This window comes from Hyperoodon ampullatus (genome assembly GCF_949752795.1).
Source record: "Hyperoodon ampullatus genome assembly, chromosome: 11".
Lineage (NCBI taxonomy): Eukaryota > Metazoa > Chordata > Mammalia > Artiodactyla > Ziphiidae > Hyperoodon > Hyperoodon ampullatus.
In genome coordinates this window covers 98,114,864-98,142,522 of record NC_136924.1, presented here as the reverse complement: position 1 = coordinate 98,142,522, position 27,659 = coordinate 98,114,864, and the positions used below count along the sequence as shown (strand labels likewise).

General features: G+C 45.4%; 1 protein-coding gene across 1 annotated transcript; it reads left to right on the top strand.

Moving 5' to 3' along the window:
- Positions 1–1,709: 1,709 nt before the first annotated feature.
- NDUFA9 (NADH:ubiquinone oxidoreductase subunit A9) lies at positions 1,710–27,575 on the top strand (the record flags this gene model as incomplete). Its single annotated transcript, XM_079715000.1, has 11 exons — positions 1,710–1,758; positions 7,218–7,367; positions 7,714–7,811; positions 10,993–11,084; positions 12,287–12,428; positions 16,307–16,409; positions 19,674–19,741; positions 20,893–20,969; positions 22,160–22,255; positions 24,546–24,612; positions 27,078–27,575. The coding sequence occupies 11 exons, from the start codon at positions 1,710–1,712 to the stop codon at positions 27,246–27,248; spliced, it is 1,113 nt and encodes a 370-aa protein (XP_079571126.1). The 3' UTR covers positions 27,249–27,575.
- Between the last annotated feature and the right edge of the window lie 84 nt (positions 27,576–27,659).

Genomic DNA, 27,659 nt, shown 5'->3' with positions numbered 1-27,659 from the left:
CCAACCAACCTTACAAGCCTAATAACAGGGCACTTCTGCTCACTACATGTCTTTTGTCCATCCCAGCAACGCACACTCCTTTCTTCCTGAAAACACAAAGCACTGAAGAAATGACCGAATCTAGAAAGACTCCCCCAAACGAGTGTTTTCTTTTTCTTTTTTTTTTTTTTAATGAGCTCACTGTCATCGGAAAGATTTTTCTTTTTAATTAATTTATTTATTTTTGGCTGTGTTGGGGCTTCGTTTCTGTGCGAGGGCTTTCTCTAGTTGCGGCAAGCGGGGACCACTCTTCATTGCGGTGCGCGGGCCTCTCACTGTGGCGGCCTCTCCTGTTGCGGAGCACAGGCTCCAGACGCGCAGGCTCAGTAGCTGTGGTGCACGGGCTTAGTTGCTCCGCAGCATGTGGGATCTTCCCAGACCAGGGCTCGAACCCGTGGCCCCTGCACTGGCAGGCAGATTCTCAACCACTGCGCCACCAGGGAAGCCCCGAGTCTGTTTTCTGATAAGCCCTAGGTAGATGTCTCACGACACGTTGCTGATCGCTGTTCCTACTCAGGGAGCTTGAGAGGTTGCCCCGAAGAAAATATTCAAAAATGCAAGTCTTTACCTTTCTGGAATTTCCATAAGCTCTAGATACTATTATACTTTCTGGAACAAAGTAGACTCCCAACGGATCCACAGTTTACAAAAAAAAAATTACAAACCTTTGCTCTAGAGAGAGCCATCTTGAGTTTCTTCCTAGAAAAATGTGCAAATGGCATACACGCCCACTAACTTTTTACATGACATTTCAGGAAGTTCGTAGACTTCCTGAAGCCCACTCCTTTTTATTTGGCCACTCTGTGCGGCCTGCAGGACCTTAGTTCCCAGAACAGTGTTCGAACGGGCACGCCCTGCAGTGGAAGCACGGAATCTTAACCACTGGACCACCAGGGAAGTCCCCTGAAGCCCACTCCTGGGTGGCAGTCCAAGTTAAGAATCCCTGGATTCATGTCAGGTGGTGAGATAAAGGCTTTGATAAATCAGAGTAATTAAAGGACAGGTGGAATGATAGAAGACGTCAGACAAGTCGTCTCCGAGGTCACCTACCCGCAAACACTTGAGCTGGTGACACGCCAGGAAAAGGGAACAGCAAGAAAGAGCCAAGGCTCCGGACAGAACCTGCTCCGGTTCCACGACAGCATCCTTTCTCACTTCTATTTCTCGTCCTCACTTTTTCTCTCTTGGTCCCCGCCCCCTCCAGTCCCCTGGCCCCGAGTTTTCTCCTTGAAGAGCTTCCCAAGCGCAGGGGCCACGCCTCCTCCTTCCTCGCCTCACCGGAGCCGCCCCATCGGACACTTTCAGGGAACGATGAACTGAGAGTCGGGAGAGCTGCGGTGCTGCCATTTTGCCCTTGAGTCAGTCCCCGGTCCACTGTAAACTTCACGTTCCTCGACAATACGAGGTTATCTTTACGGTGCACTCCAGACCGGAGATTCCGACCCTAAGACTCCTTTCTTTCTACTTCCCCTCCTCCCCGTCTCTCCCGCGTCCCCACACCCCTCCAGCTCTCTCCCCAACACTCTTCCAAGCCACTCTTCACCCTAACCTCGGACCCGCCCCTTCCGTTCCCGGTAAGCGCCTGCGCAGACAGCCGGGAAAGATGCCTTTTGACCCAGCTTAGTAGCCGTAGGCGGCCGAGCGCCGGCGGCGGGGGATTGTGGGAGAAGATGGCAGCCGCCGTTCACCCCCGAGTTGTCAGGGCCCTGCCAATGTCACGTAAGTGTCACCGGGAACGGCGGCCCCGGATCGGGAGTCCAAGATGCGGATCTAAAGTTTTGGGAGTGGCACCGTGGTGCAGCGGTCGCGCTGAGTCCCAGGGCACCCTGGTTTTTCTAGGTCCGGAGCTGCCTCTGTCCAGTTCCTCCTTTTTCTTCCCTTCCCCGGCTCACGTATTAAATTGTGCACCTGGGAAGGGGTCTTCGCTGGGAGAACGTGAGCAACGCGAAGGGGAGAGGAAAAAGGGGGACATGTGGAAGATCGACAAACTCAGTACTGATAGAGTTGTAAGGGTTTGGGGTTATAAGAAATATTGGGGGGAAGGCGGGGGAGGAATCTGAAAAGGATGGGGGTAAAGGATAGTGGAGAAAAGGTTCTTCATGGATTGACTTTATGACTTTGCGCAAACTCTTAATCGGTCTCAACTTCAGATTCTGCGCATCACAGTGGAAATGATCATACTACAACGTCAGGGAGTTTCTGAGAAGATTCAGTGAAGTAGTATTTATAAAGGCACTTTCTAAATCAAAAGCATTCCTACAAATGTGGAGGCGTTGAGGCCTCGGGGAGCGAGGGATGCTCAGGAGAGAGAAGAATCAGGACATTGGTGGGAAAAAAAGGAAGAAGAATAAAAGAATATCTTAGGATTTGTCTAAGTGTAGTTTATTGTCCCTTCTATTCTGATCGGATCTGCGGTCCTCAAGTTGAAAACACGCATTTGCTCTTCCACTCACTAAGAGAGGCCAGAAAAGCAAGGAAATTGGGAATACAGTTAAACTTTATCATCATTATTTCACCCTCCTCTCCCTCACAAACATGCCCTGCATCAACCTCCAGAAATTGCATTTTTCCATAGTGTATTTTAGTTATTACAGAATATCATTTGCTCTCAAAATTAGGTGCATGTCAGAATCATTCTTAGAGCTTTATAAAAAATAGAAATGGAGACTCATTGAAGAGCTATTGAATCAGAATTTTTGAGACTGGCTCCTTGCACCTTAAATTTTAAAAAGCTCCACAGGTAGTTCTAATGTTCAGCTAGAGGTGAGAGTCAGGAGTATTTGGAGGATTCTTTTTTATTTTCCATCTTGGGTAGAGCTCCTCCACGCCTCTGGGCAGGTGGTTGGTGCACATCACTTATAATGGATGGTTTCGTAGCGCTCACTTCTTTGCAAAGACATTTGCTGGTTCTTGTTAAACTGTTACATTGGTGCCACATAGTGTAGGTTGTGAATGTTAATAACGGCAATTTATTGAGTTCCTGTTGTCAGCTAACCACAGTTGCAGACATTTTCATAAAATTTTTTCCTTTAACTCTTTTTTTTTTTTTTTAACTTGACACCGTAGCTTGTGCTCTTTACCACTCTGCTTTACTGTCTCTGGTAAAGTAAGCTTTTGAGTAAACTCGGGAGAGGCAAGTCTAGTGTGTAACATAATCAAAACACTACAGAACTGTATAAAACATATATAGTGAAATGTGGCGAGACTATTTAAGTACCACAGGAAATCAGAAAAGGGAAAAAGTAGATCATCTGAAGTAGGGAGGGAAGATTGTAAGGCCAGTGGAGAATTGCAGCGCTTCCATTGATTAAAAAAAAAATTTTTTTTTAGGGTTGTTATGATCTGGAAAGTCAGAGGGGTTGGACATTTTCCTGGCACTAGCAAGGACACGGGGGTGAGAATGGAGGCAGTGAGATGACTCCCTGAAGATCTGGAGTTGTAGGAAAGGAGGTTGAATACGTTAGATGGGATCAAATAATGGAGGCCTTTGAAAGCCAAGCAGAGTTTAGACCAGTGGTTTTCCAAGTGGGTTTTGCAAGAGGAACCAATGGTATATAAAAATACAGTATTAGAACTTAAAGAAAAAAAGTTTTCTGTAGTAGTAACAATAGCTAACACATGGTTCAAACTATATACCAGACACTATTCTAAGTGCTTTCATGTCTGTTGCAAAATGTATAACATATGGGTACTACATAGAATGTGCATGTAATTTACAAATAAATACTTTAAAAAAAAACCTTGTGTGGTGTGGAAGCAAATATGTTTGGAGGCTATTGGTTTAGATATTAACAGTAGGAAACCAAAGTAGGTTTAATGAATAAAGGATGTTATTTTCCTAATGGTGTTCCTAATAAATGGAAGAAGATGGAGAGGCTGGAGCCAAAGAGGGTAATAACATATTTATTGAGAACCTACAGTGTGCAAGGCACCGTGACATACTTACCCATTTATTATTATTATTTTTTAAATTAATTAATTAGTTTATTTATTTATGGCTGTGTTGGGTCTTCGTTGCTGCGCAGGCTTTCTCTAGTTGCGGTGAGTGGAGGCTACTCTTCGTGTGGTGTGCAGGTTTCTCATTGCGGTGGCTTCTCTTGTTGTGGAGCACGGGCTCTAGGCACGTGAGCTTCAGTAGTTGTGGCACATGGGTTCAGTAGTTGTGGCTCGCGGGCTGTAGAGCTCAGGCTCAGTAGTTGTGGGGTGTGCGGTCTTAGTTCCTCCGCGGTATGTGGGATCTCCCTGGACCAGGGCTTGAACCCATGTCCCCTGCATTGGCAGGCGGATTCTTAAACACTGAGCCACCACGGAAGCCCTTACCCATTTATTATTAATTTTCATATCAACCCTCTAAAATGTAACCTTCACGAGGCCAGGAACTTTGTCTTTTTTACTATGTTAGTCACAGTTTCTAGAATAATGCTTGGCTGGTAATTGTTGAAAAAACAAATAACCATGTGAGGTTAGTGTAACATTACTTTCTGAGGAATTTCAAAGTAATAGTAAAATACTCCTGGAATTCTTAATGTGTGCTGGGTAATGTGCTAAATGCTTTACACACATTTACTCCAGTCCTCATAACAGTCCTTGGAGATGTTCATACCTAGACTCCAGTAATTCTTCTCATTTTATTTGCTCTGTCCTTTATCCTGTGCCCTAACTTCCTTACTCATCATTCTAATCATTCCCTTTTATACATTCTCAGCTCCCCAGCCCTTATCCCTTTGACATAAAAAAATCAATGCTGATTAAACCAAGCTTTCCATGTATACTTTCCACGTATTTCCTGCCTGCCCCTGAGCGGCTGAGAGCTAAGCTAAGGAAAACTCCAAACAAATTGAGTGTCCTTATTTTAAATCCACGAATGCAAATCTCAAGTGGATTTTCAGCACATTTTTTCTAGGAAATTTGCTTTCCCTTTCTCCATATGACTAGTCAACACTGCCAATCTCCTAAAACTTTTAACACGTGCTTCTGTCTTATTCTTAGCTTTACAGAGAACGGAAAGGAATCAGATGGGAACAGTCTTTTTCCCACCATGAAAATCTAATAGCTGAGCTGAGATAATTCTCTGCTTTCCCTCCTCTTACAGTGTATGAGCTTCTCCTGGTCTGATGGAAGGCCAGTTCCGTCATTTGGCCTTTGATCCCATCCTCCCTTCCCTCTTCCTCCCCTCTCCTGAGTCATTAACATTTCCCCTCTACGGGGTCGTTCCCATCAACATCTACATATGTTATAATCTTTCATATTAAAAGAACCCTTCCCGGGCTTCCCTGGTGGCGCAGTGGTTGAGAGTCCGCCTGCCGATGCAGGGGACGCGGGTTCGTGCCCCGGTCCGGGAAGATCCCACATGCCGCGGAGCTCCTGGGCCCGTGAGCCATGGCCACTGAGCCTGCGCGTCCGGAGCCTGTGCTCCGCAACGGGAAAGGCCACAACAGTGAGAGGCCCGCGTACCGCAAAAAAAAAAAAAAAAAAAAAAAAAAAGAACCCTTCCTTGTCTTCCTGTTCCTCTAGTCCCATTTTTCTTTGTCCTCTTACATCGTATCCCCTGAGAAGTATTCTCGATACTCCTCTTAGGACCCCCCTGCCGCACTCTCCTAATCCAATCAAATTGCTCTTGTTCAGGCCATTTACAGCCAACCTTTTCTAGATCCTAGGGTCCTCTGCCCTCCTCTTACTTCACTTTTCAGCAGCATTTGATAGAGTTGACTATTCTCTCCATCGATCACTTTCTTCTTTTGGCTTCTGGACACCATTTTGTTTTTTTCTCTCACCTCACTGGGCCACTTTTCAATTTCCTTTGCAGGCTCTTTGGGTTCGTCATGTAACCCCTCTGAGCCTTGGTTTCCTCATCTGTAAAGTGGCAATAAAGATAGTGTGAAATAAAATAATGTCTATTAAGCGCTAAGAATGATGCCAGGTGCCTTTGTAAGTTTAGCTGTTATTTATACGTTATTATTGTGTCACTATTATGTGTCTGATCCGCATTGTTTGTTTCTAGTCTCTGTGGTTGCAGTAACTATTCAGTAAGCTAGGCTTTTTCTCCAATTCCATACTTTTGGATGGGAAAATCAGTGGTTTCTGGGCAGAGTGCCACTGGAAAGTCAGCTCTAGAAAACAGAACAGACTTATTGATACTTTCTTAGTTACTTACTTATTTACTTTTGATGATTTTCATTAGTTGTTTATTAAGTCTGAAGTGTACTCTTATTTTTATTTTTTTAAAACTAATTAATTAATTAATTTACTTTTGGCTGTGTTGGGTCTTTGTTGCTGCACGTGGGCTTTTCTCTGGTTGCAGTGAGCAGGGGCTACTCTTTGTTGCAGTGCACTGGCTTCTCATTGCGGTGGCTTCTCTTGTTGTGGAGCACGGGCTCTAGGCCTGAGGGCTTCGGTAGTTGTGGCGCACAGGCTCAGTAGTTGTGGCTCGCCGGCTTAGTTGCTCCACGGCATGTGGGATCTTCCCAGACCAGGGCTCAAACCTGTGTTCCCTGCATTGGCAGGCAGATTCTTAACCTCTGCACCACCAGGGAAGCCCCTGAACTGTACTCTTTTAAAAAAATAATCTCTTACCTCTATCTCCAACCCATATCATCAACTCTGTTTTTCATTCATCATCAGTTTTACAGTCTGTTCCAGGTACATCTTTTGCTGTTCCCTGCGCTGGGCTTATTCATTCCCACCCCTACGTTGTTAGATGTGTTACGTGTTTCACGTGGAAATCTATCTTTTCTGTTATTACTCTTTCAAATCTTTCTCAAAACACTTTATTCAGGGGTCCTTCCTCATGATTCTCTAACTTATGGCACCTTTACTTTGCATTCTCTCTGCTTCTTTCATGTAGAGATTTATACTCTCTTAATTTGTAACTGTTTATTATTATCTTTCTTAACATGATTTATCTTTTTAGGTAAATTACATCCTATAGGGCAGGGAGTTTGCTTTCTAACTTTTATACATTTCCTTATGTCCTATGGATTTTTTGTTGCAATAATTTGTGTTTATTATTGCTGTTGTTACTTAAATTATAAAAGTTAAATTTAAACTGTAACCTAAGTAAATGAAAATACTGATAGCAAAATAATGTCACGTTTCTAGGAAAAGAAGCTGTTTGAATTCATGGTCAATTTTATATATATTTTGGGATTCTCTTTAAGGTTCTTCTGTTACTACAATAGCCACATCTGTGTTTCATGGCCCACCCCAGCGCCAGCTTCATCATGCACTCGTACCTCATGGGAAAGGTGGGCGTTCCTCAGTCAGTGGGATTGTGGCCACTGTGTTTGGAGCAACAGGATTCCTGGGCCGCTATGTTGTCAACCACCTTGGTAAAGTTCCTTGCGTTCAACGTACTCCAAAGCCATTTATTACAGTTGCCTAATGAGAACTGTTTCTTTTCATTGTAATGGTGTTTTGAATTACTCCTATCTTGGATTTATGTAATTTTGGTCTGTTGTACGTTATGAGCAGGCCCAGACTTCCTATATAGGACCTTAATACAGGAAAGGAGGCTCTGAAAAGTTATGACATCTCTAGCATGGCAAAATATGTTTCTTACTAAAAATAGAATCAATTCACCTATCATACTAGAATTTAAATGTTACAAAATCACTGTTGTATAATGTAACCATATTATGTTAACGCTGATCCTTGTTCCAATCCATTCTTTTTTAGGTCGCATGGGGTCACAAGTGATCGTCCCCTACCGGTGTGAGCCATATGATACCATGCACCTTCGCCCGATGGGTGACCTGGGCCAGATTATCTTCCTGGTAAGAGCCCCTGTTACTGATTATTGGAGTTGATAAAGGTAAATTACTAAGGTCATTTTTAGCCTAGAGAGGCAGTATAATAAAGCAGCAACTTCATCCCAGAGTGGACCAAGGGCATCCTCCATTCACAGGCCATTCTTGTAAACCCTAGTCCAGCAGTTAGCAAACTTTTTCTCTAAAGGGCCAGATAGGAAATATTTTAGGCTTTGCAGGTCATAGGCTCTTTATCATGTTTACTCAGCTCTGCCCTTGTAGCCTAAAAGCAGCTACAGGCAATACATAAACAAGTATAAACAAATGGGAGTGGCTGTGTAAAACTTTGTTTACAAAGCTAGATTGCAGGCTAGATTTGCCTGTGGGCCATAGTTTGCCAACCTCTGCTCTAAACCTATGCTGGCCAGTAGCCATCAGCCACGTGTGGCTCTTGAGCCCTTGAAATGTGGCTGGTGTGGATTGAGGTGCGCTGTAAGTGTGAATTACACATCAGATTTCAAAGACTTGGTTCGAAGAAGATAATATTCAATATATTGTTAATAATTTTTTACATTTATTACATATTGAAATAGTATTTTGGATAAATTGGGTCAAATAAAATATTATTAAAATGAATTTCACCTGTTTCTTTTTATTCTTTTAAAAGTGGCTAAGAGAAAATTTAGAATTACATATGTGCCTCGTGTTATATTTCTCTTGGACAGTGCTTCGATAGAGAAAATCACAAATAGGGTGTTTTATAACTTGGTTGGCTTGGATAGACTTGACTTCCAAAAGTTCTTCCTGAGCATTCACTGTTGTTATTCTTCAATCTGCAGGTTCTTCCTTTAGGCCAATAGTTAGTTGCCAGCGGGGTAGGGGGAACTGTGTGGGGAGAACCTTCAAGGGAGTGATGAGAAATGTGTGGGCCCTTTTGGTTGTCACAGTGACCGGAGACCATACTGGTTTTATTAGGCAGGGGCCAGGGATGCTGAGTATCCTACAGTACACAGGCCCTTTTCACAGGGAATGATGTTGTCCCAGTGCCTGCAGTTTCCTATGGAGAAACACTCTGGGCCTGGGTGCTTGGGTCAGCTGTTCTTGTAGCTAACTTTTCTTACTTTCATCATCCTGCCTGGGCCTGAGCGCTTCCACTGACACACTTTCCTCTTTTAAAAAATGTTTGTTAAACATCCTTAGTATCTATTTTATTCACACAGGTTATTTGTGACCTCATTAAATTTTGACTTATTTTTAATGGCATTTTCATTTATTCTTTACTGAAGGTTCACAAGCTAAATATAATATTTATATTGGAAATTTCTTACTTCTAAAGTGTTTTGCTTTTCCACAATCTTATTCTCAAATATCTGCTTGGTATTACAGTTAGAGGAGCTTAGCCTTTCCTAGTTCTTTGTGACTGAAGATTATCAGTCATCTTGTCAATCCTCAAAATTGAGGTATTTCACAAGTGATGGACGAAAACTTTTACTGGCTTGCAAATGTGGAGTCATTGGAATTAAGCTGAATGGCATGTATTCCATGCTTTCCATGGGTGTTTATTGTGTCTGCTCCGTTCCTGGCCCTGAGCTAAGCTCTGAGTGTGTCTTGTTGAACAAGACCACAGGGAACTCAGTCTTAACAGGGCATACGGACACAAAGTGCATGACTTTGAATACGGTCATGTTTATGAAAGGGGAAGCCCAGGAAAGTTGTAACGGGGGGGACGCCTCACTATATTGTTGTTGTTTATTTTTGAGAAGGATGGACCACATTGGGTGTGGGGTGCCGAGTTCCCCACTTGAGTCTCTGTTGGAAACTGCTGTCTGAACAGCCGTTTGGTTCACCAACCTGATCGTGCCCCTGGGCCTTTATTCCTGGGAATTTGGTTTCCTTTTGACTGCTGCTCTCCGGGCATCACACTTGGGCCATTCATGCAGTTATGCCGCAAGCTCTTCCCCTCTGAGTCTTCTTGGGTTCATCCTTTCCCACCCGTGTCATCTTCTCTGAAAAGGCCGTGTTAAGCTCGTTATGTGTAGAGCGCTGTTTTGGTTGAGTGTGTTGCTCACTGTGATGCAGATTTTCTGTATATTTCACTTACTCGTCATAGCAACCCCGTGGGGTAGGTTGTATTTTCAAGTTTTGCATGGAGTTTGGAGAGAGCATTTGTACACTGTTAGTAAATGGCAAAGTGGAATTTGCATTCTGTCTCTTGTACCGCGTTCGCCACAGTCAGTTGTAACCAGTGCTGCCTGCCGAGGGCTTCATCTTTTTGCCCTTGAATCTGCTTCCCGTAGCCCTCTCTCTCTTTTCTAAATTGCACAGGCATTCTATTGCTCGCCGTCTCTCCTTCTCCCCCAGCCCCCCACTTCTCTTCCGTTCCCCCCTCTTTTCTCCCTCCCACCCCCCTCACTCACAGATACAACTAAGAAATCCATACTACTTATTATCTTCCTTCAAAATGCTTTAACATTGTATTTTTCATTTTAACATAGAAAATGCTCTACCTTTGTCCGGGGGTCTTTAGTCCCTTGTCACTATTTTGGACAAGACACATTGATCTGACTTAAGTCCTAAACGACTGCTCACAAGTGCAGGTCTCCACCGAAGTCTGCCATCGGCTCGCCCAGAACTGATAGGCAGGTCACTTCTCTCTGAGTGCTGTTTTCATGTCTTTAAAGCAGAGATGACCGGATCTGGGATGATAAAGAGTAAAGAGTTAAAAAGACATAAGAAACTAGTCATGAGTCTTCCCAGTTTAACGTTAACCTTTGAGACACCCCTCCTATCTCCCGTCTAACTGGTTGGTGCTAACAAGGGAAAGTCAGTTTACCTCCCAAATGATCCTCGGTTCTTTGGCTGTATTTCATTCAGGAAGGGAGACTTGATGGCTAGGTTCCTTTACAGGCTTCTGCAGGGCAGTTGGGAGGACAAAAATTGCTCTGCCCCGTGAAAATGAATAGTGTCTTTTCTAGTTGTGTCACCTGCTATTACCTGAAGAAAATGTGCTTTGGCCCCTTCGTTTCCAGGAGAGCCAGAGAATCAGCAGCGTTTCTGTTGTAGTCAGTGGAGCCGGTGTGAAATGGCACCGTCTCGTGCTGACAACAGATGGCCCGTTGTGAATCTTGCTGATGGGGGGAGCTACAGACGTGTTTTGTGCCAGGGTGCACCCCTGATGTTTTCATGTGACTGGCTCTTGCTGTTATAGGAATGGAACGGGAGAGACAGGGACTCGATCCGAAGAGCTGTGGAGCACAGCAACGTGGTCATTAATCTTGTTGGGCGAGAATGGGAAACCAGGTAAGTCTTTGACCCTCGTTTCTCCTTTGCAAAGCTGGCCTAAGGTTCAGTAGACATTTGTTGGGCACGTAACATGCCAGGGATTGTAGTTGTGACATTTTCATTAGTTCATCGATGAGTATTGACTGAACAACCTTTCCACAGCCAGTGACCACCCTCCCCACCTAACCCCTATCCTCCCCCAGCCGGGGATTCAGTTGGTGGTAAGTCTAGTATAAGAAGCAATAAAAAGCCACTGTGGATTGTGCCAGTGTGGTGGGTGTCATCACCAGCTGGGGTGGGGTTAGGAAGGAGGGTTTTCCTGTTCCACTGACCGACAAGCTGAACACTGGGTTTTTCTCGCGTGATCAGTGTTCTTGATCTCTTCTCCACGTTGTTAATCAAAGATGGCATGAGTACCGGTTTGAACAGTTCTTTTTAGCCCTTGTGTGGGTTGTTTATCAACAAATAATGTTTTAATCCTGTGGTTCCGCAGCACTCTGTTCACGCCTCTTTCTTCACATTTATGAAAGTTTGACTTAGACTTATTTAGATATGTCTGCCTCATCACATATTTTTAAGTTCTTTGATGACTTGGAGGGTCTTATTCAACTTTATAGCCCCCGTGATGACTAACAGTGCTTTGTACAGAGCAGGCACTTAGTTCATGTTGTTGGATCTAATTGGTGACTGATTTTTTTTTTTTTTTTTCAAATACGGAACGCTTCATGAATTTGCGTGTCATCCTTGCGCAGGGGCCATGCTAATCTTCTCTGTATCGTTCCAATTTTAGTATATGTGCTGCCGAAGCAAGCACTGATGTATTTTTTTAGTTTCCTTTTTTTCCCCTGAGCAAAGCAAAGGCCTAGGGGTGAGCAATGATTTCCCCTCCAGCACCCAGCACTTCTCCCCTCCCCACCCAATCAGTGCAGCCAGATGTTCTTAAAGGGCCTCAGCCTTGGGATTCCTTGAGGACAGAGAACAGTATGTGTGCTGATTTATGACTTATAGTAAGCCTTACATTATGTATGGTAATGGCAGTGAGGAGGCCTGGAAAATTTTTTTTAAAATATTAGTTTTGACTTTGGGTTAAATCGTTGCTACTTAAAAGTGTAACTATTGATATTATGAATTCCAGCAATAGTATGAAAACCAGCTTATCACAGTATGCTTTGAAATCCTGAGTCAGGTGTTCTTAACCGATCCCTGTTTTTTCCTTCCAGAAACTTTGATTTTGAGGATGTTTTTGTAAAGATTCCCCAGGCAATCGCTCAAGTGTCCAAGGAAGCTGGAGTTGAAAAATTTATTCACGTTTCACATCTGAATGCTGATATTAAAAGCTCTTCTAAGTATCTGAGAAATAAGGTAAGGAACAAGTTGATTTGGGAAGTGGTTCACAGAGCTTGAGTTTCTTAGCCCCTTGGAAACGTGAGTTTAAGTGAGAAAGGTTTCTCACTGATGTATCCAGAATCAAGGAGGATTTCTAATTCTCCATATCCAGAATGTGATTGTTGTGTGGCTGAGTTGTAGCTGAGTGCCTTCTGTTTGCAGGGAACTGTGCTAAGCGGCCTCAAAGATGGGTAGATCATACTCTTACCCACCTTCCAGGGTGTAAAGTTTCTTGGCACATCATAGACTTACAGAGTAAACACAAAAGGTAGAGTGTGCTTCCTGCATAAGAGTCATACCTCTGTCAGCCACCAGAGCTACAGGACCATCCTTCTTTCTCAGACCCCTTGCATAGTCATGGTCTTATGCCATGCTTGGAGGGGTGATGTGAAGGCTGGGGGTGACAGGATAAGTAGTTGCCAGGGAAAATGGCTGTTCACATTGTAGTTAGGCTTCTTGGACTCCCAGAAACCCCACTGTGGTCCAGATTGTGCCTAGGGATTGAGCAGCCTGGTTTGGAGTCGGTCTGTAACCTGAAATGTTTTATCATCAGGGACTCAGCAGGGATTGTGGTGCCCGGGAATGCCTTCAGCATTTGGTTCCTGCCGTAAGCAGCCTGCTTTGGGTCAGATTGATAAGGACCGCAGAGTTCCTTGACACTGGCTCCAGCTTTTGGTTCCACTGCATTCTTTAATTGACCAAATAATTTATTAAGCACCTACTACATGCTCCATGTTGTAGTAGGCGCTGGGGATACAGGGTAAATAGAACACACATGGTCTTAGCCCACATCTAGTTTCTAGTCCATTGAGGAAAATAATTCCAGATGCACTAGGTGTTGCAAAGTAGCTTGGGGAATCTTTACAAAAACAACCTCAAAATCAAAGTTTCTGGAAGGAAAAAATAGGAATTGGTTAAGAACACCCGACTCGAGATTTCAAAGCGTTCCGTGATAAGCTGGTTTTCATACTATTGCTGGAATTCATAATATCAATAGTTACACTTCTAAGTAGCAACGATTTAACCTGAAGTCAAAATTAATACTTTTTAAAAATTTTACAGGCCTGTTCACCGTCATTACCGTACTTAACGTAAGGCTTACTATAAGTCATAAATCAGCGTACACACTATTCTCTGTATGAGAGCGAGAGAGAGGGAGTGAGAGAGTGAAGCCCGTGCCTGCCTCTGCCCTAGCATTCAGAGAATCACCCGCATTCGCAGTTGTTTGGAGGGGGCGGAGGTGGGGTCGTCAGTGGTGAGGGTGAGGGAGGGTCAGCGGTGCCCCGCCCTCAGGCTTAAACCCCTGGATGGATGGTGTTCCTGTTGAACAAAATGAGGAACCCTTGAGAAGGACCGGGTGCTGGGGGTGGGGTTCTCAGCCTTAGTGGCCCATTAGAATCATGGAGGGGACTGAAAAATCCTGATGCCCAGGGCACCCAGACCAATGGAAATAGCCGCTCTGGGGGTAGCACTCGGGCATCAGTATTTACACCTCTCCCTGTGTAATCCCAATGTGTAGCACAAATTGAGGGGTATTATCTGTGGAGAATGGAAGAGGATGATCCAGTTTTGGCCTCGGGTTGCATCTCAAGTGCATGTCAGTGACCCAGGTCCCAGTGGAGAATGGGGCTCAAGATCCTGGAGCTCCGAAGAAAAAGTGTGGTGGGGGATATGAACGTGGGAGTCCCCACTGTTTGTTGTTAACTGAAGCAACACGAGGGGACAAGGTGGCCTCATGGGGATGAGTCGAGAGCAGAGACCTCTGGACAGCGCCCAGAGGAGCACTGACGGGGGGGGTCTGGGGACGAGGACAAGGACGCACCTGCAAAAAGCAAACAAGAGGACTGAGCAGGGTAGACCCGGAGACGCAGGAGGGACACCAGGAGAGTCTGAGGTTACAGAAGTGGGGGGAAGATGAAGAGGTGAGTCAGAGCTGCAGGGTCAGCTGGGGTCTACACCACAGGTCCTCGTGGGCTTATCAAGAGCAGTTTGAGCAGGTGTCGGGGCAGCAGTGAGTGAAGAGCAGGCAGGGGCGGAGGCAGCAGGGACAGTAAGACAGCATCGTCCTCAGGTGGTTTACTAAGAGGAGGGAGGGGGGCAGGAGGCTGGAGGGGCGTGTGGAGGTGGAATTTCTTTTTCCTCTTAAGGTAGATGATCTTGACGTTGTTGAAGTGCTGGTGGGAAGGTGCAGGTAAGGGGAGCCTGACCACAGATGTGGGCGGGAGTGATGGGCAGGTTCCTGAGAAAGTGACAGGAGGTGAGTTCCTCCACTCTGGTCAGGAAGGAGGAGAGAATGTTGCTTCGTGCACCTGGCTTTGCAGATTCAGCACTGGGAACACCAGGTGGTTTCTCTCTGCTGCTGTACTTTCTCCTTGACTTAGAAGATGAAGTCATTTACTGGAAGGAAGAGGGGAACATAAGGGAGAAATTTGAATAGAACAGAAAAGGTTTGAAATTTGTCAACTGGACATGTAAACTAATTAGAAGGAAACCCTATTTCTGAGAAATGTTACGAGCCGGTTAAAACTGGGGACAGGAATTTATGTGTTACCAATTGATGATTTGTACTTGTTTATTTTCCTGTAGCTCTGAAGGCAGCAGGAGTGCATGGCTTAAAGAAGGAGGCTAGTGGGGTTCTTCCAGGATTGGGACTTTGCCTGGTGGGTGGAGTAAAGGACAAGGGGACAGGTAGTCTACAGTGTCGCTAAGAGAGTGATGGACAGGTTGGGCCATGGAATCTAATCTGGGGCAAGGGGCGTTCGTGGGGATTGGTGTGGAGGAGGGCAGACCCAGTGGACCGGGGTCCCCGAGAAGTTGAAGGAACACATCTCAGGAGCAGAGAACAAGCAGGCTGGCAGCCCAGGAGCTGGTCATCTGAAAGCGGCACGTCTTCATGTCGGGCTCAGAGGAGGGGCACTTGGGTTGTTCTGGTCTGAGGCCTCCAAGTGGAGAGTGGCTGAAGTGGGCTGGAGACGAGGTCCCTGGAGTTGAGAAGCTCAAGAAACGGAGGTCCAAGTCCACCGGGGCTCTGATGTCACCCCCAGCGGGTGCGGGTAGGCAGGATGGCTGAACCAGGTGCTGGCATCTGCACCTTGTCTAGGAAGTGAGTCTACTCTGAGTTTTCTTCTTTCTTCTTCCACATAAACTTCCTTAGAATAAATATGGGAAGAAACCCAGCAAAGAGCTATAAGAGGTGGAGCATTTTTATGTGTTAGTAATTTTTAAAAAACTTTCGCGTAGACTTGTCTCCTCCTTACCGTGAGGAATGGATTCCAAATCCCCCAGTGGATGCCTGCAACCGAGGGTGGTACTGAGCCCCATATATACTTTGCTTTTTCCTATATGCACACACCTATGATAAAGTTTCGTGTATGAATTAGGCACAGTAAGAGACTAACAACAATTACTACTAATAAAGTAAACAGTTATAACAATAGACTATAATAAAAATTTCATGAATGTGGTCCCCCGTTCTCTCACTCAATATCTGCTGACTCTACTCACCCTTCTTCTTGTGACGATATGAGATTCACGTGCCAGCAGGCCCGAGCAGGATGACATGAGATTTCATCACGCCGCTCAGAACAGCACACAATTTAAAACTCACGCATTATTTCTGGAATTTTCTGTTTAATATTTTTGGACCGCAGTTGACTGCGGGTAACTGAAATTGTGGCAAGCGAAACTGAATATAAGGGCGGGGACGGGGGGTGACTGTAGCTGAGTGTTAGGAATAATATGATTCCCTTAACCTGGAGGAAATACGACCTTGAAATACGCGTAGCATCCCCATAGTGGAAGGAGTGGGAGCTTCGTTAACTCACCGCAGAGCTCTGTTGTGTTTGGTTGTTTAGGCTGCTGGAGAGAAAGAAGTGAGAGACACATTTCCAGAAGCTACCATCATAAAGCCATCGGACATCTTTGGAAGAGAGGATAGATTCCTCAATTATTTTGCAAGTAGGTCTTCTTCCTTAATAGTTGGAGGGGGAATGCTGGTTAACCAGGTTGAAGTTAATCACAAGCAAACTATGTTCTCTGACTGGAAGATGGAGGTTGTATTTTTTTCTCCTCGAGTTGCCTTTTTCTCCCCAAAGTTTCTCTTTTTCCAGTCAGCATGGTCCCTCTCGTGATCTTCGTCACTCTGTATCAAAAGAAGCAGCTTAGATGCCTGGAAGGAGCATGGACTTGGGAGTTCGAGACCTGACTATGAATTGGGTCCTGGGACTAACCAGCTCTGGGACTCTGGCAGGTCTTTGAATATAGCAGCTTCTTCATCTGTTAAGATGAACATGATGATGTCTACCTGAGGACCAGTGTGCTGGTTAATGGGGTAGCTAGCTTATGTTACAGCACCTGGCATGGGGTCAGTGCCTCATTTATACTTGGCCTACGAAGCCTCAGTTTTCTTAGTGCTGCCTCACTTTCAGTCTGTTTTCCAAGTCACTTAGGTGTTGGTTTTGAAAGACAAAGAGGTAGCATCCTACTTTGTCAGACACATGTGATAGGTCATAAGAGTGGGGTCCTAACCCGCAGGATTAGTGGCCTTAGAAAAAGAGGAAGAGAGAGATCATTCTCTCCCTCCCTGTGTGCCCTGAGGAAAAGCCATGTGAGAACGTAGCCGGCTGCCTGTAAGCCAGGAAGAGAGCTCTCACCAGGAACCAGATCAGCTGATACCTTGATCTTGGACTTTGCTGTGTCCAGAGGTATGAGAGAAATAAATTTCTCTTGTTTAAATAAGCCACTCAGTCTGTGGTATTTTATTGTGGCAGCCCGAGCAGACCACACAGTCTTAACCATTTCTAAGTGTACAGTTCAGTACCGTTATGTGTATTCACATTGTACTGCAAACAATCTCCAGAACTCTTTTCATCATGCAAAACTGAAGCTCTGTATCCATCAAACAACTTCCCATTCCCCCCTCCCCCCAGCCCCTGGCAACACCATTCTACTTTCTGTCTGTGAGTTTGACTACTGTAGGTACTTCATATAAGTGGAATCAGACAATGTTTGTCTTTTTTGTGACTAGCTTATTTCACTTAGTATAATGTCTTCAAGGTCCATCCATGTTGTAGCATGTGACAGGATTTCCTTCCTTTTAAGCTGAATAATAATCCATTGTATGTATAGACCACATTTTGTTTATCCATTCGTCTGTCAGTGGACACTTGGGTTGCTTCCACCTTTGCATTATTTTATCTGAATAATGCTGCTATGAACATGGGTGTACAAATATCTCTTTGAGACCCTACTTTCAGTTCTCTGGGATATATATCCAGAAGTGAAAATGCTGGAGCATATCATTCTATTTTTAATTTTTGGAACTACCATGTGTTTTTCCTTAATGTCTGTACCATTTTACATTTCCACCAACAGTGCACAAGGTTCCAATTTTTCCATATCCCCGTCAACACTTGTCATTTTCTGTTTTTTTGATAGTAGCCATCCTAATGGGTATGAGGTAATATCTGATGGTTTTGCCCTAATGATTAGTGATGTTGAGCATCTTTTCATGTGCTTGTTGTCCATTTGTATATCTTATTTGGAGAAATGTCTATTCATGTCCTTGCTCATATTTTAATTGGGTGGTTTTTTGTTATTGTTGAATTGTAGGAGTTCTTTATACATTTTGGATAGTAACCCCTTTCCTATCAGACATATGATTTGCAAACATTTTCTCTCATTCTATAGGTTGCATTTTTACACTGTTAATTGTGTCCTTTGTTTCACAGAAATTTTTAATTCTGATGTAGTCCAGTTTATCTATTTTTACTTTTGTTGCCTGTGCTTTTGGTGTCATAGCTAAGAAGTCATTGCTAAATCCGTTGTCATGAAGCTTTTCCCCTGTGTTTTCTTCTAAGGGTTTTGTACTTTTAGCTCTTATGTTTTGGTCTTTGATCCAATTTTTGTGTATGGTGTGAGGTAAAGTTCACTTTCGTTCTTTAGCCTATGGATATTCAGTTTTCCCAGCATCATTTGTTGAAAAGACTATCATTTCTCCTTTGAATGGTGCTGGCACCTTGTCAAAAAGTTTTTGGCCAGATGTGCAATGATTATATCTCTCTATTCCATTCCATTGGTCTATGTCTGTCTTTATGCCACTGTTTTGATCACTATACACTGTTCTGATTACTGTAGCTTTGTAGTAAGTTTTGAAATCAGGAAGTGTGAAACCTCCAACTCTTTTTCTTTTCTTTTTCAAGATTGTTTTGGCTATTTTGGGTGTCTTAATATTCCATATGAATTTTAGAATGGAGTTTCCTGTCTTTCTGCAAAAAACACCATTGGGATTTGGATAGGGGTTGCATTAAATCTGTAGACTGCTTTGGGTAGTATTGACATCTTAACAATATTAAGTTTTCCAATCCATGAACATGGGATGTCTTTCCATTTGTGTCTTTTTAAATTTCTTTCAGCAATGTTTTGTAGTTTTTAGTGTGCAAGTCTTTAACCAACTTGGTTTAGTCTTTCCCTAAGTATTTTGTCCTTTTGGATGCTCTTATAAATAATTTCTACTTTTAAAAGTTTTTTTTAAGGGACTTCCTGGTGGTCCAGTGGTGAGGACTCCACGCTTTCACTGCAGGGGGCACAGGTTCAACCCCTGGTCTGGGAACTAAGATCCCAGAAGCCGCGTGGTGTGGCCAAAAAAAAAAAAAAAAAGTTTTTTTAAGAAAATCTTTTTTTACCTTTACATTTAAGCCACTTGGGATTTTGTTTTGGCTTATGGCAAGATGTGAGCCATTTCTTTTTTGTTTTTTTCCTTCAAAGAGTAGAATGATTATCTCAGCGTCATCTATTAAATACTTCCATTCTCTACGTATTTGTGGTACTGCATTCGTCATACACTAAATTCCTATTTCCACCTACGTCTTTCTCTGGGTTAGTTGTATTGCTGATCTGTTGATTAGAATAGGGTGCACGTAGAGTGCAGTCTTGGGAGTGGCCATGCGCTTAGCACTGCAGAGTGGAAGACAGGTAGACAAGCCACCTGACTGCGTTCCCTTGTTCTCTGTGTCCCTAAGCGTTTGGCCCTTTTACTTTCTATGTTTGTTGTGTGAAAAACAAATGGCTGCCCCTTGTAGGATCATTAACTGCCTCAGAGTCAGCTACATTTATTTCATTATTTTTACTACACAAAATGGTTATGCCAGCTTGGGGCACCTGGAGATGCGTGGGTCTGCAGGCAGCCTAGGCCTTCTAAGAATGTTGTCTTTCTTCTGCCAGGTATTCGATGGTTTGGTGGTGTCCCTCTTATTGCCTTGGGCAAGAAGACAGTGAAACAACCAGTATATGTAAGTACCCTGGATAAAGGAGCTTTCTCTGAATTCAAGAGTCAGATGATCAGTTTTCCAGTTTTATCCTAATCCTGTAATTCCATCATTTTCATCTTTGTCAGCTTGCTTTGACTGGTTGCCTCTCAGTTTACCTAAGAGGTACATATATTCTCTGTCTTCACTTGTTCATTCAGGAAAACTGTATTGAGCCCTTAATGTGCTAGGCACACCACACTTCACTGGGAATATTGAGATGCTAATGTCACTGGGAATATTGAGATGCTAACGACACAGACACACATTGCTGTCCTCAAGATGGTCAGAGGCAGGTCAGCAAAACAATTGTCATGCAGCATGATAAGTGCTATGACAGGAGAGGGTTTTACGTAAATATGTCAGAGGACACCTACTCCAGACTTGAGGGTCAGGGAAGGCCTCCAAGGAAATGACATCTTACGTGAGACCCTAAAGATGATTCACATGCAGAGGGAGCGGTGTGTACGGGGGCCCAGAGGTGAGAGAGCATGTTGGAGTCCACATTGTGTTGAACCAGGGTCTCTCAGCTGGGGCACTGTGGACTTCCTGGGCCGGTAACACTTTGCCATGGCGGCTGCTGTGAAATGTGTGGCCGCATTCCTGGCCTCCAGCCACCAGGTGGCAGTAGCACCCCCCAAGCTGTGACAACTAAAACTGCCTCCAGGCATTTGCCAATGTCCCTTGGGGGCCAAAATCACCCCTAGTGAAAACCATGGGGTCTGAAATCATGTAAGATTATTATTATTTTTAAAAGTTGAAATGGTAGAATATTGGCAGTTCCGTGTGGTTTGGACTAATGGTTTGTGATAGCACAGTGACAGCGAGAGGAGGAGGTGGGGGGGTGAGGTTGGAGCCGGTGGGAGAGGCCTGGGTGCCCGCGAAGCTAACGTGCTCCGACTGGAGAAGGTATTCAGGTGACCCTCCCATGTGGAGGTTATTTGAGCTCTTGAGAGGTGGGTTCTTTTAGGAGCGTTCTGAAAACAATGACGTCATCATTCTGTTGTTGTGATCCATGTGGCCTGCTTTCCTTCCTCCCTCCCTCTCCTCCTCCCTTTCTTCCTTTCTCTCCCTCATCTCTCTCTGTTTCTCTCTCTTTCAACAGTTACATAAACATGTGTTATAATTTCTTGTAGATTGTGGATGTCACCAAAGGAATTGTTAATGCAATTAAGGATCCAGATGCCAGAGGGAAAACTTTTGCCTTTGTTGGGTAGGTGGCTGGAGTTTGACTTCAAAATAGTGCAGCCTGTTAAAATGAAAGAACCGTGATTTACAACAACAATAATTTCTAAACATGTTGCTCACAGGTCTGTTGGTTGCATTTTTCAGTGCCTTTCTTGGATGATATTTATTCCAGAAACCTTACTGTCTTGGCCCTGAAGCCAGTATATCTCAAAGAACCATCCAAAGGCCATCATTATCAGAAGCTCCTGAATGCTTATATTAAGTCCAAATTGAGGGAACCTAGGAATCTGCTTGAGTAAATGATTCTTCTGTCACCAAAGTCTGAGAACCCCTGCCCTAGACTATTATGTAGCCATAGTCCAGTGACCCCCAAGGATGGTTTTGTGCTACTCCAGTGATGTTTTTAATATATCAAAGGATAATCAAACAAAACACTTTTAGGGAGTAAGTACAGTTGCAAAATCAAATTAATTTTGCTAGATTATCACGATGCCCCAAAAGGTTGGAAATGGCTGGCTTAGGGTACAGTTTCTAGCGCTTTGCAAGACTGATCATTTGTTGTACGCTCTCTTTGTTGAAATTCGCTCTCAGGAGAAATGGGGCACAGTTAAGCTATGTGACTTACCTGAAATTATTCAATCATGTCACAGCTAGGTTTAAGACCTTTTTACTGAATTAATTAAAACTAAAACACTAAGACCCAGGCTTCCCTGGTGGCGCAGCGGTTAAGAATCTGCCTGCCAGTGCAGGGGACACAGGTTCGAGCCCTGGTCCAGGAAGATCCCACATGCCGCGGAGCAACAAAGCCCGTGCGCCACAACTACTGAAGCCCGCGTGCCTAGAGCCCATGCTCCGCAACAAGAGAAGCCACCACAATGAGAAGCCCGCACACAGCAATGAAGAGTAGCCCCCGCTCGCTGCAACTAGAGAAAGACCACACACAGCAACGAAGACCTAATGCAGCCAAAAAAGAAATAAATAAAAAGAAATAAATAAAATTTTAAAATAAATTAAAATATAAATATAAGGGGATGAGAAGTTAAGTTTATTATTATATATTAAGTTTATTAACTTCATCTTTCTTTGTGCTAATCTGTATTTCCTATAGTGCGTATGTGTTTCCTTTTTCATAAGAAAGATGTTATTTTGTAAAACTAAGAACGAAAGTTTGTGGGGAGCAAATAATCTGAAGAACTGTGAATTTTCTGTTTGTAGGCCCAGTCGGTACGTCCTCTTTGACCTGGTGCAGTACATCTTTGCCGTGGCTCACAGACCCTTCCTGGCATACCCTTTGCCACATTTTGTATATCAGTAAGTAAGGTGCTGCTTTTTGTGCCTTCTAGAAAAGAGCTAACTAGAGACTTCGTTTGTAATGCTCCCACCCAGGGGTTAGAGGGAGTACGTCCGTTGTGGTGAAATCTGGGAATCTCTAACCAGGAGGTGCTTCTGATATCTTGACATTCATCTAGGACAGAGCCAGAGGAGTTTAAGAAAGGGAATGTTGATTTGTGGGTGAGAAAAACACTGTGTTGGAAGGTTGAATCTGCAGGTCTTCAGATTCTCCTGTTAGAAGCCACTGGGTTTAATTGGCAGCGTCTTGCTTGGCAGGTCATGTGAAGGAGCAATCACGTTTCCCTCTGTTTCATCCACTCACCCAGGTGGGGGAAAGGGGCCCTCCTTCATTCAGGCCGTCTGATCCCGGGGTTGGGGAAAGGAGCCAGGTCAATTCAGCCGCTTCCTGCAGTTGCCTTATTTGCTTTTCCTGCTTCTGGCTTCACTTCTCCCCTCTGTAGGTTTAGCATCTTGGAATGATCACACACTGCGGTCCTGGTCAGGGAGACTTTCACATCCAGTTTGCCAGAGATTGACTGATGAAGCAACACAGCAGCTCACTTCTTCATTCGTTTGGTCATTCAGTCATTCAACAAACATTTCTTGTTGCCAGCTGTGTCTTAGGCAATGTACCAGGCACTCAGGATGTTACAGTAAACCCTCAAAAAAGCTTCTGACCTAACAGAAGTATCAGAGAGATAGACAGAAAGCAGTGTGATGGTAATATTTACTGGGAGTGTTCCATCTTTCAGGCTGCCTTCTTCATCTCATTTAACACTCCCAGTGACTCCGAGGTGAGTGGGGCAGAGTGGAAGATCAGGGCTGAGGAGTATCTCCGTTTAAAGGACCAGCAGAGCAAGAGCAGTTTGTCAGGGGAGCTAGAAGAGAGTTATCAGAGGCTCAAGTGAGAAATGGAGAGACTTTGGCCTCCTGGGCACCAAAGGAAAGGGGGTGCTTCAAGGAGGGAATGCCTTTTAAGGAGAGAAGCTTTGCTATTTTGTTCACATCTGTGTCTTCAGCACCTAGAACAGTGTTAGGCACACAGTAGGCCTTTTGTTAACGTTTATGGAATGAAATGCTGTAGAAAAGTCAGGTAAGATAAAGACAAAAGGGCATCCACTGGAGCTAGCGGTGAGGTCATTTGTGGTGGGGGCCTCGGGGCAGTGGAAGGGTATCAGCCAGTTTGCAGGGAGCTGCTTTCGCGGTTGTGCCTACACCTGAGGCTTATCTTGGAGCTGGCATATGCCCATGGCGTGGCCCCCGAGGACCCGAAAATACAGACTGGAGGTGATCTGTTAGCATAGAACCAGAGCAGAGGATTGTAAGCGGTGTGTTTTGTTTTGTTTTTTTAAGTCAGTGAAGTGTCCTTTTGTTGCCATTGGAACAGGTTGGCTGGAATCTGAGGCTTGAACATAGGTTCCGGGAGAAATTCTGACCAATCTTCAGCTTCCTTTTTCATTTTTTTATACCTCCCTTTGGAATGATGTTTTTCAGGTTTTTAAAAAGCTGTGGAGCCCTGGGTTTGATGACTTTTGACCTAAAGGCCCATTAGGACAATCAGATAAAAGCAGAGCCGGCCTAGCCGTAGGGATGGTTGCTGCTCAAAGCACACACTCCCAGCTCTGCCTCCAGTCCTCTGTGGGGACCCCGAGGAATTCCTAGGGACCTCCCTGTCCTGAAGACACGTGAGACAGGAACTCAGGTGGCAGATAAGGAGACCCCCGGGTTTCAGTAGGGTGAAGAGATGGTGCTGAGGAGGCAGGTGGCCCCTCTTGTCCGGGTTTTCTCTTGGCTTCCTCATTTGAACCGTAGATCTTAGGCATCTCCTTACTTTTGGGTTTTTTGGTTCTCTCGGGTCCCCTACTTTTAAGGCTCACGCTTTCTATCTTGCATACCGCCTGGCTCGCCCTGTGTCCTTGACAGAAGCCTGTTTGAGCGTCTGGGGCTTAACTTTGATTGAATGTGACAGGTGTCACTGAACGTTGGATCTTTTTTGTTTGTCTTGTTGCTGAGGCAGCTGTACTGTAAGTTTTTCTGATCCACTGTCCCTTTGGTGGGAGCCTAGGAGAGCCACGGTGAGGCGATCAGGCTGTTGGCTTGAAAGGCGAGGCCACCTCCCAGGCACTGGGGCCAGGAGGTTCGGACGTTTGTTCGTTTCTTTAAAAACCTGCAGTGACTTCCTGGCTCCCCGGCAGCCTCCCTTGATTGCTTATCTTGAACATCGAGCAGAGACGCTCACCACATGTGCCTTGTTCATTCCTCTTTCCAGATGGCTAGGTCGACTCTTTGAAATGAGTCCGTTTGAGCCCTGGACCACGAGGGACAAAGTGAAGCGGGTGAGTATGAGGGTGATGAACACTTGCCCGGGCAAATGCCGGGCAGAGAGCCACGGAGATGGGTGAGTGAGTGTCGAGCTTGCTCACGGGCTCGCCTGGCTTATCTCCACGTGCTTGTCTGCCGTCCTCATGTCTGAGGTCAGCCCCTCCCTCGTGCACAAAATGCACCCACGCCCAGCCTCTCCAGGGTCCTATCTTTGACATTTTCAATTTTCCTTTCTCCGCTGGATCGTCTCCATCCACATACAGACAGACATGCCTTAACACTAGCTCTGTGTTTTTTTAAAGGCCGAAGTCCCTCCCTGGGCCCATCGTGTCTGGCCGCTGCCCTGTTTGTCTGTGTCCGCGTGTGTCAGGCTCGTCAGAAGAGCTGTCTCTACCTGTGGTTGACAGCCTCTTACCTCCTTCTTGCTTTAACGCACTCCTGGCTTTTATTTCCGTGTCTCCCCGAGCCCGGCTCTGTTCCCGGTCACCTGTGGGCTCTGTGCCGTCACCTCCACGGTCAGCACTCTGCCCTGCCCTCAGCCCATCTGTGAGCCGCATTGGTCAGAGGCGCCGCTCCTGTCCTCTTGAAACCCCGGTTTCCACCTGTGCTCTCCACATTCTCTTGCTTCTCGTGCTCACTCGGTCTCCCTGGTTCACCCTCTGTCCCTGGTCTCTGAAGGTGGGGACCAAGGGCTCTGTCCTCAGCCCTTTCCTGTCCTTGCTCTTTCTCTGAGCGACCCTCATCTCGCCCCGGGCTCCGGCTGCTGTCTGTGAGCTCCTGGCAGCGGCTTCAACTCCAGCCCTGGATGGCCTCCCTGCCCGCCCAGCTGCAGGCCTCACATCTGTTTAGCTGTGTAATAGTTACCTGAAACACGGCTCGTCCGAGAGTACAATGGCAAACCCGCTTCTCTCCTAGCCCCTCTCAGCTCAGTTAAGGATATCACTGTTCTCTCTGTTGCTCAAGCCAAAAATCTGGAAGTCCTCCATGATTTCTTCCTTTCCTTCCCCATGTAAACAGTACTGTCCCATCCTTCCTGCTGTGATGGAAATGTTCTGTCATCTCTAGTGTTCAGAAAGTAGCCACTGGCAACAGTGACTGTGGAACGCCTGAAACATGGCTAGTGTGACTGCAGAAATAAGATTTGAGTTTTATTAAATTCGTATTGGACAGCACAGGTCTGGCCCATCAGCAGGTATTGATGGGAAACCAACTGTATGCTAGATCTCACCTCCCTCTTCCTACCTTTTTATTCAGCTTTTTATTATGCAAATGTTTATAATAGCATTGAAAGTTTTCCACTTCCAGAAGGGTAGAGGAAATCACTCTACGCACTCTGATCCAGGAGGGTAGCTCATCCCTTCCGTAGCCTCTGGACCAGCTCCCGCTGCCTCTTGGCCCCTGTAGTGCGCTGACCCCTTCCCGTCTCGCTGTCTCCAAGCTGGTCTCCCTCACTGATCGCCTGCCCGCTGCGTGTAGAAGTGTTTATGTAGAAGTGTTTCCAGGGAGGGTACAAAATAAAATACACACACTCTGCCGTCTCTGCCTGTGAAAACCTATTGGCCTTTTACCAACAAGCAACAGCCAGGGTGTCCTCTGAATGTTACTTGAAAGCTAAGATGTTCACAAGATGGAAGCATAGTCCTTGGGGAACAGACGTGAACAGGCAGCTGTTATCCCAAGGTGTCCTTTCTATGTTCAGGAAAGATCGGGCGGGAGAACTCATGGCCAGGACGCTTCAGCGTGTTTGACGGATGCGCCTCTTACATTTGTCACTGAGGAAGTGTTGGGGCAGCAGGCTGCTGGGTTTTGGATTTGATCTGGGGAGACAGCTTGACCGCTCTTTGGTGGAAGGATGGCAGACGTGCTCAGGTGGGAGGATGGGGGTGCACGCTGCTCTGGGTGGAGACCGAGCCTGTTCATTTGCTTGAGGATGAGCTGGGGTCTTTGGAATGTCAGGGCTCACCCTCCTTCCCTGCAAACAAGGTGGGTTTGGATTTTGAGATCTATAGTCGGCATTAGTCAGCCAGCTTAAGTAGAGCTGGAGACAAAGGTTCTTGGATTGTCGCTGAATAATCTTGATTCAGCAAAACCGAGGCAGAAAGCTGTGCTCGGAGAACAGGCCCAGGGGATCCTCACGATGGGCTGGTTTTGCCTCAGCCCCTGTTTCTTTACTGAGCCTCACAGATGTGACGACCTGTCTGCTCCAGCCCAGACTGACTGCTGTTTAACCCTCACCGGAGCCTGGGTTTTGTACTCGCGGATAGACCCTGAGCTGACACTTGCCTTTCCCTCCACGAGCCCTTTTCTGTGGTCTGCTTTCGGTGGTTCTGGGCATCAACCCCTGTCCCGTATCCTTTGAAACCAGTGAAGTCTCAGCAGCGGGACTCAGGCCGGCCTGCGGGTTGGAGTGTTTGCGAGGCCAGCGCTCCGTGTCCTTGGCCACTTTTCAGCGCTCTCTGCGCGTCTTGTTTACTCACAGGTGCACATCACAGACATGACCCTGCCTCACCTGCCCGGCTTGGAAGACCTGGGTATTCAGGCCACGCCCCTGGAGCTCAAGGCCATCGAGGTGCTGCGACGTCACCGCACGTACCGCTGGCTGTCTTCTGAGATTGAAGATGTGAAGCCGGCCAAGACAGTCAGTGTTTAGTGGCCCCTGAGCTGCCCTTGGTTTTTGGTGTCATTCGGGTCACTAGTGACCAGGCCACCTTTGGCAGAGAATCCTGTACATCGTGCGTAAGAGCCCCTATTAAAACATCTGAGATCAAATTCTTTGCCAACATCTTTCTTGATTTACAAAGGGAGAGATTCAGCCATCTAGAATTTGAGCATTATTTTCTTTAAATTTATATATTTAATAGTGACACATATATATCTTATTCTCTGAAATCCTGGAAGATTTGAATGTCCTTCTGTCAGGCCACTTCTTGTGAATGTTCCGGAAGATGAGAACCGCTTTTTAAGGTCAGAATATTGTGAAGCCCCCGTGTGATATATGATGCCTTTTAATAAACACTAATTGAGAAAAGACACAATGAATGTCCCATAACTAATCTGAATT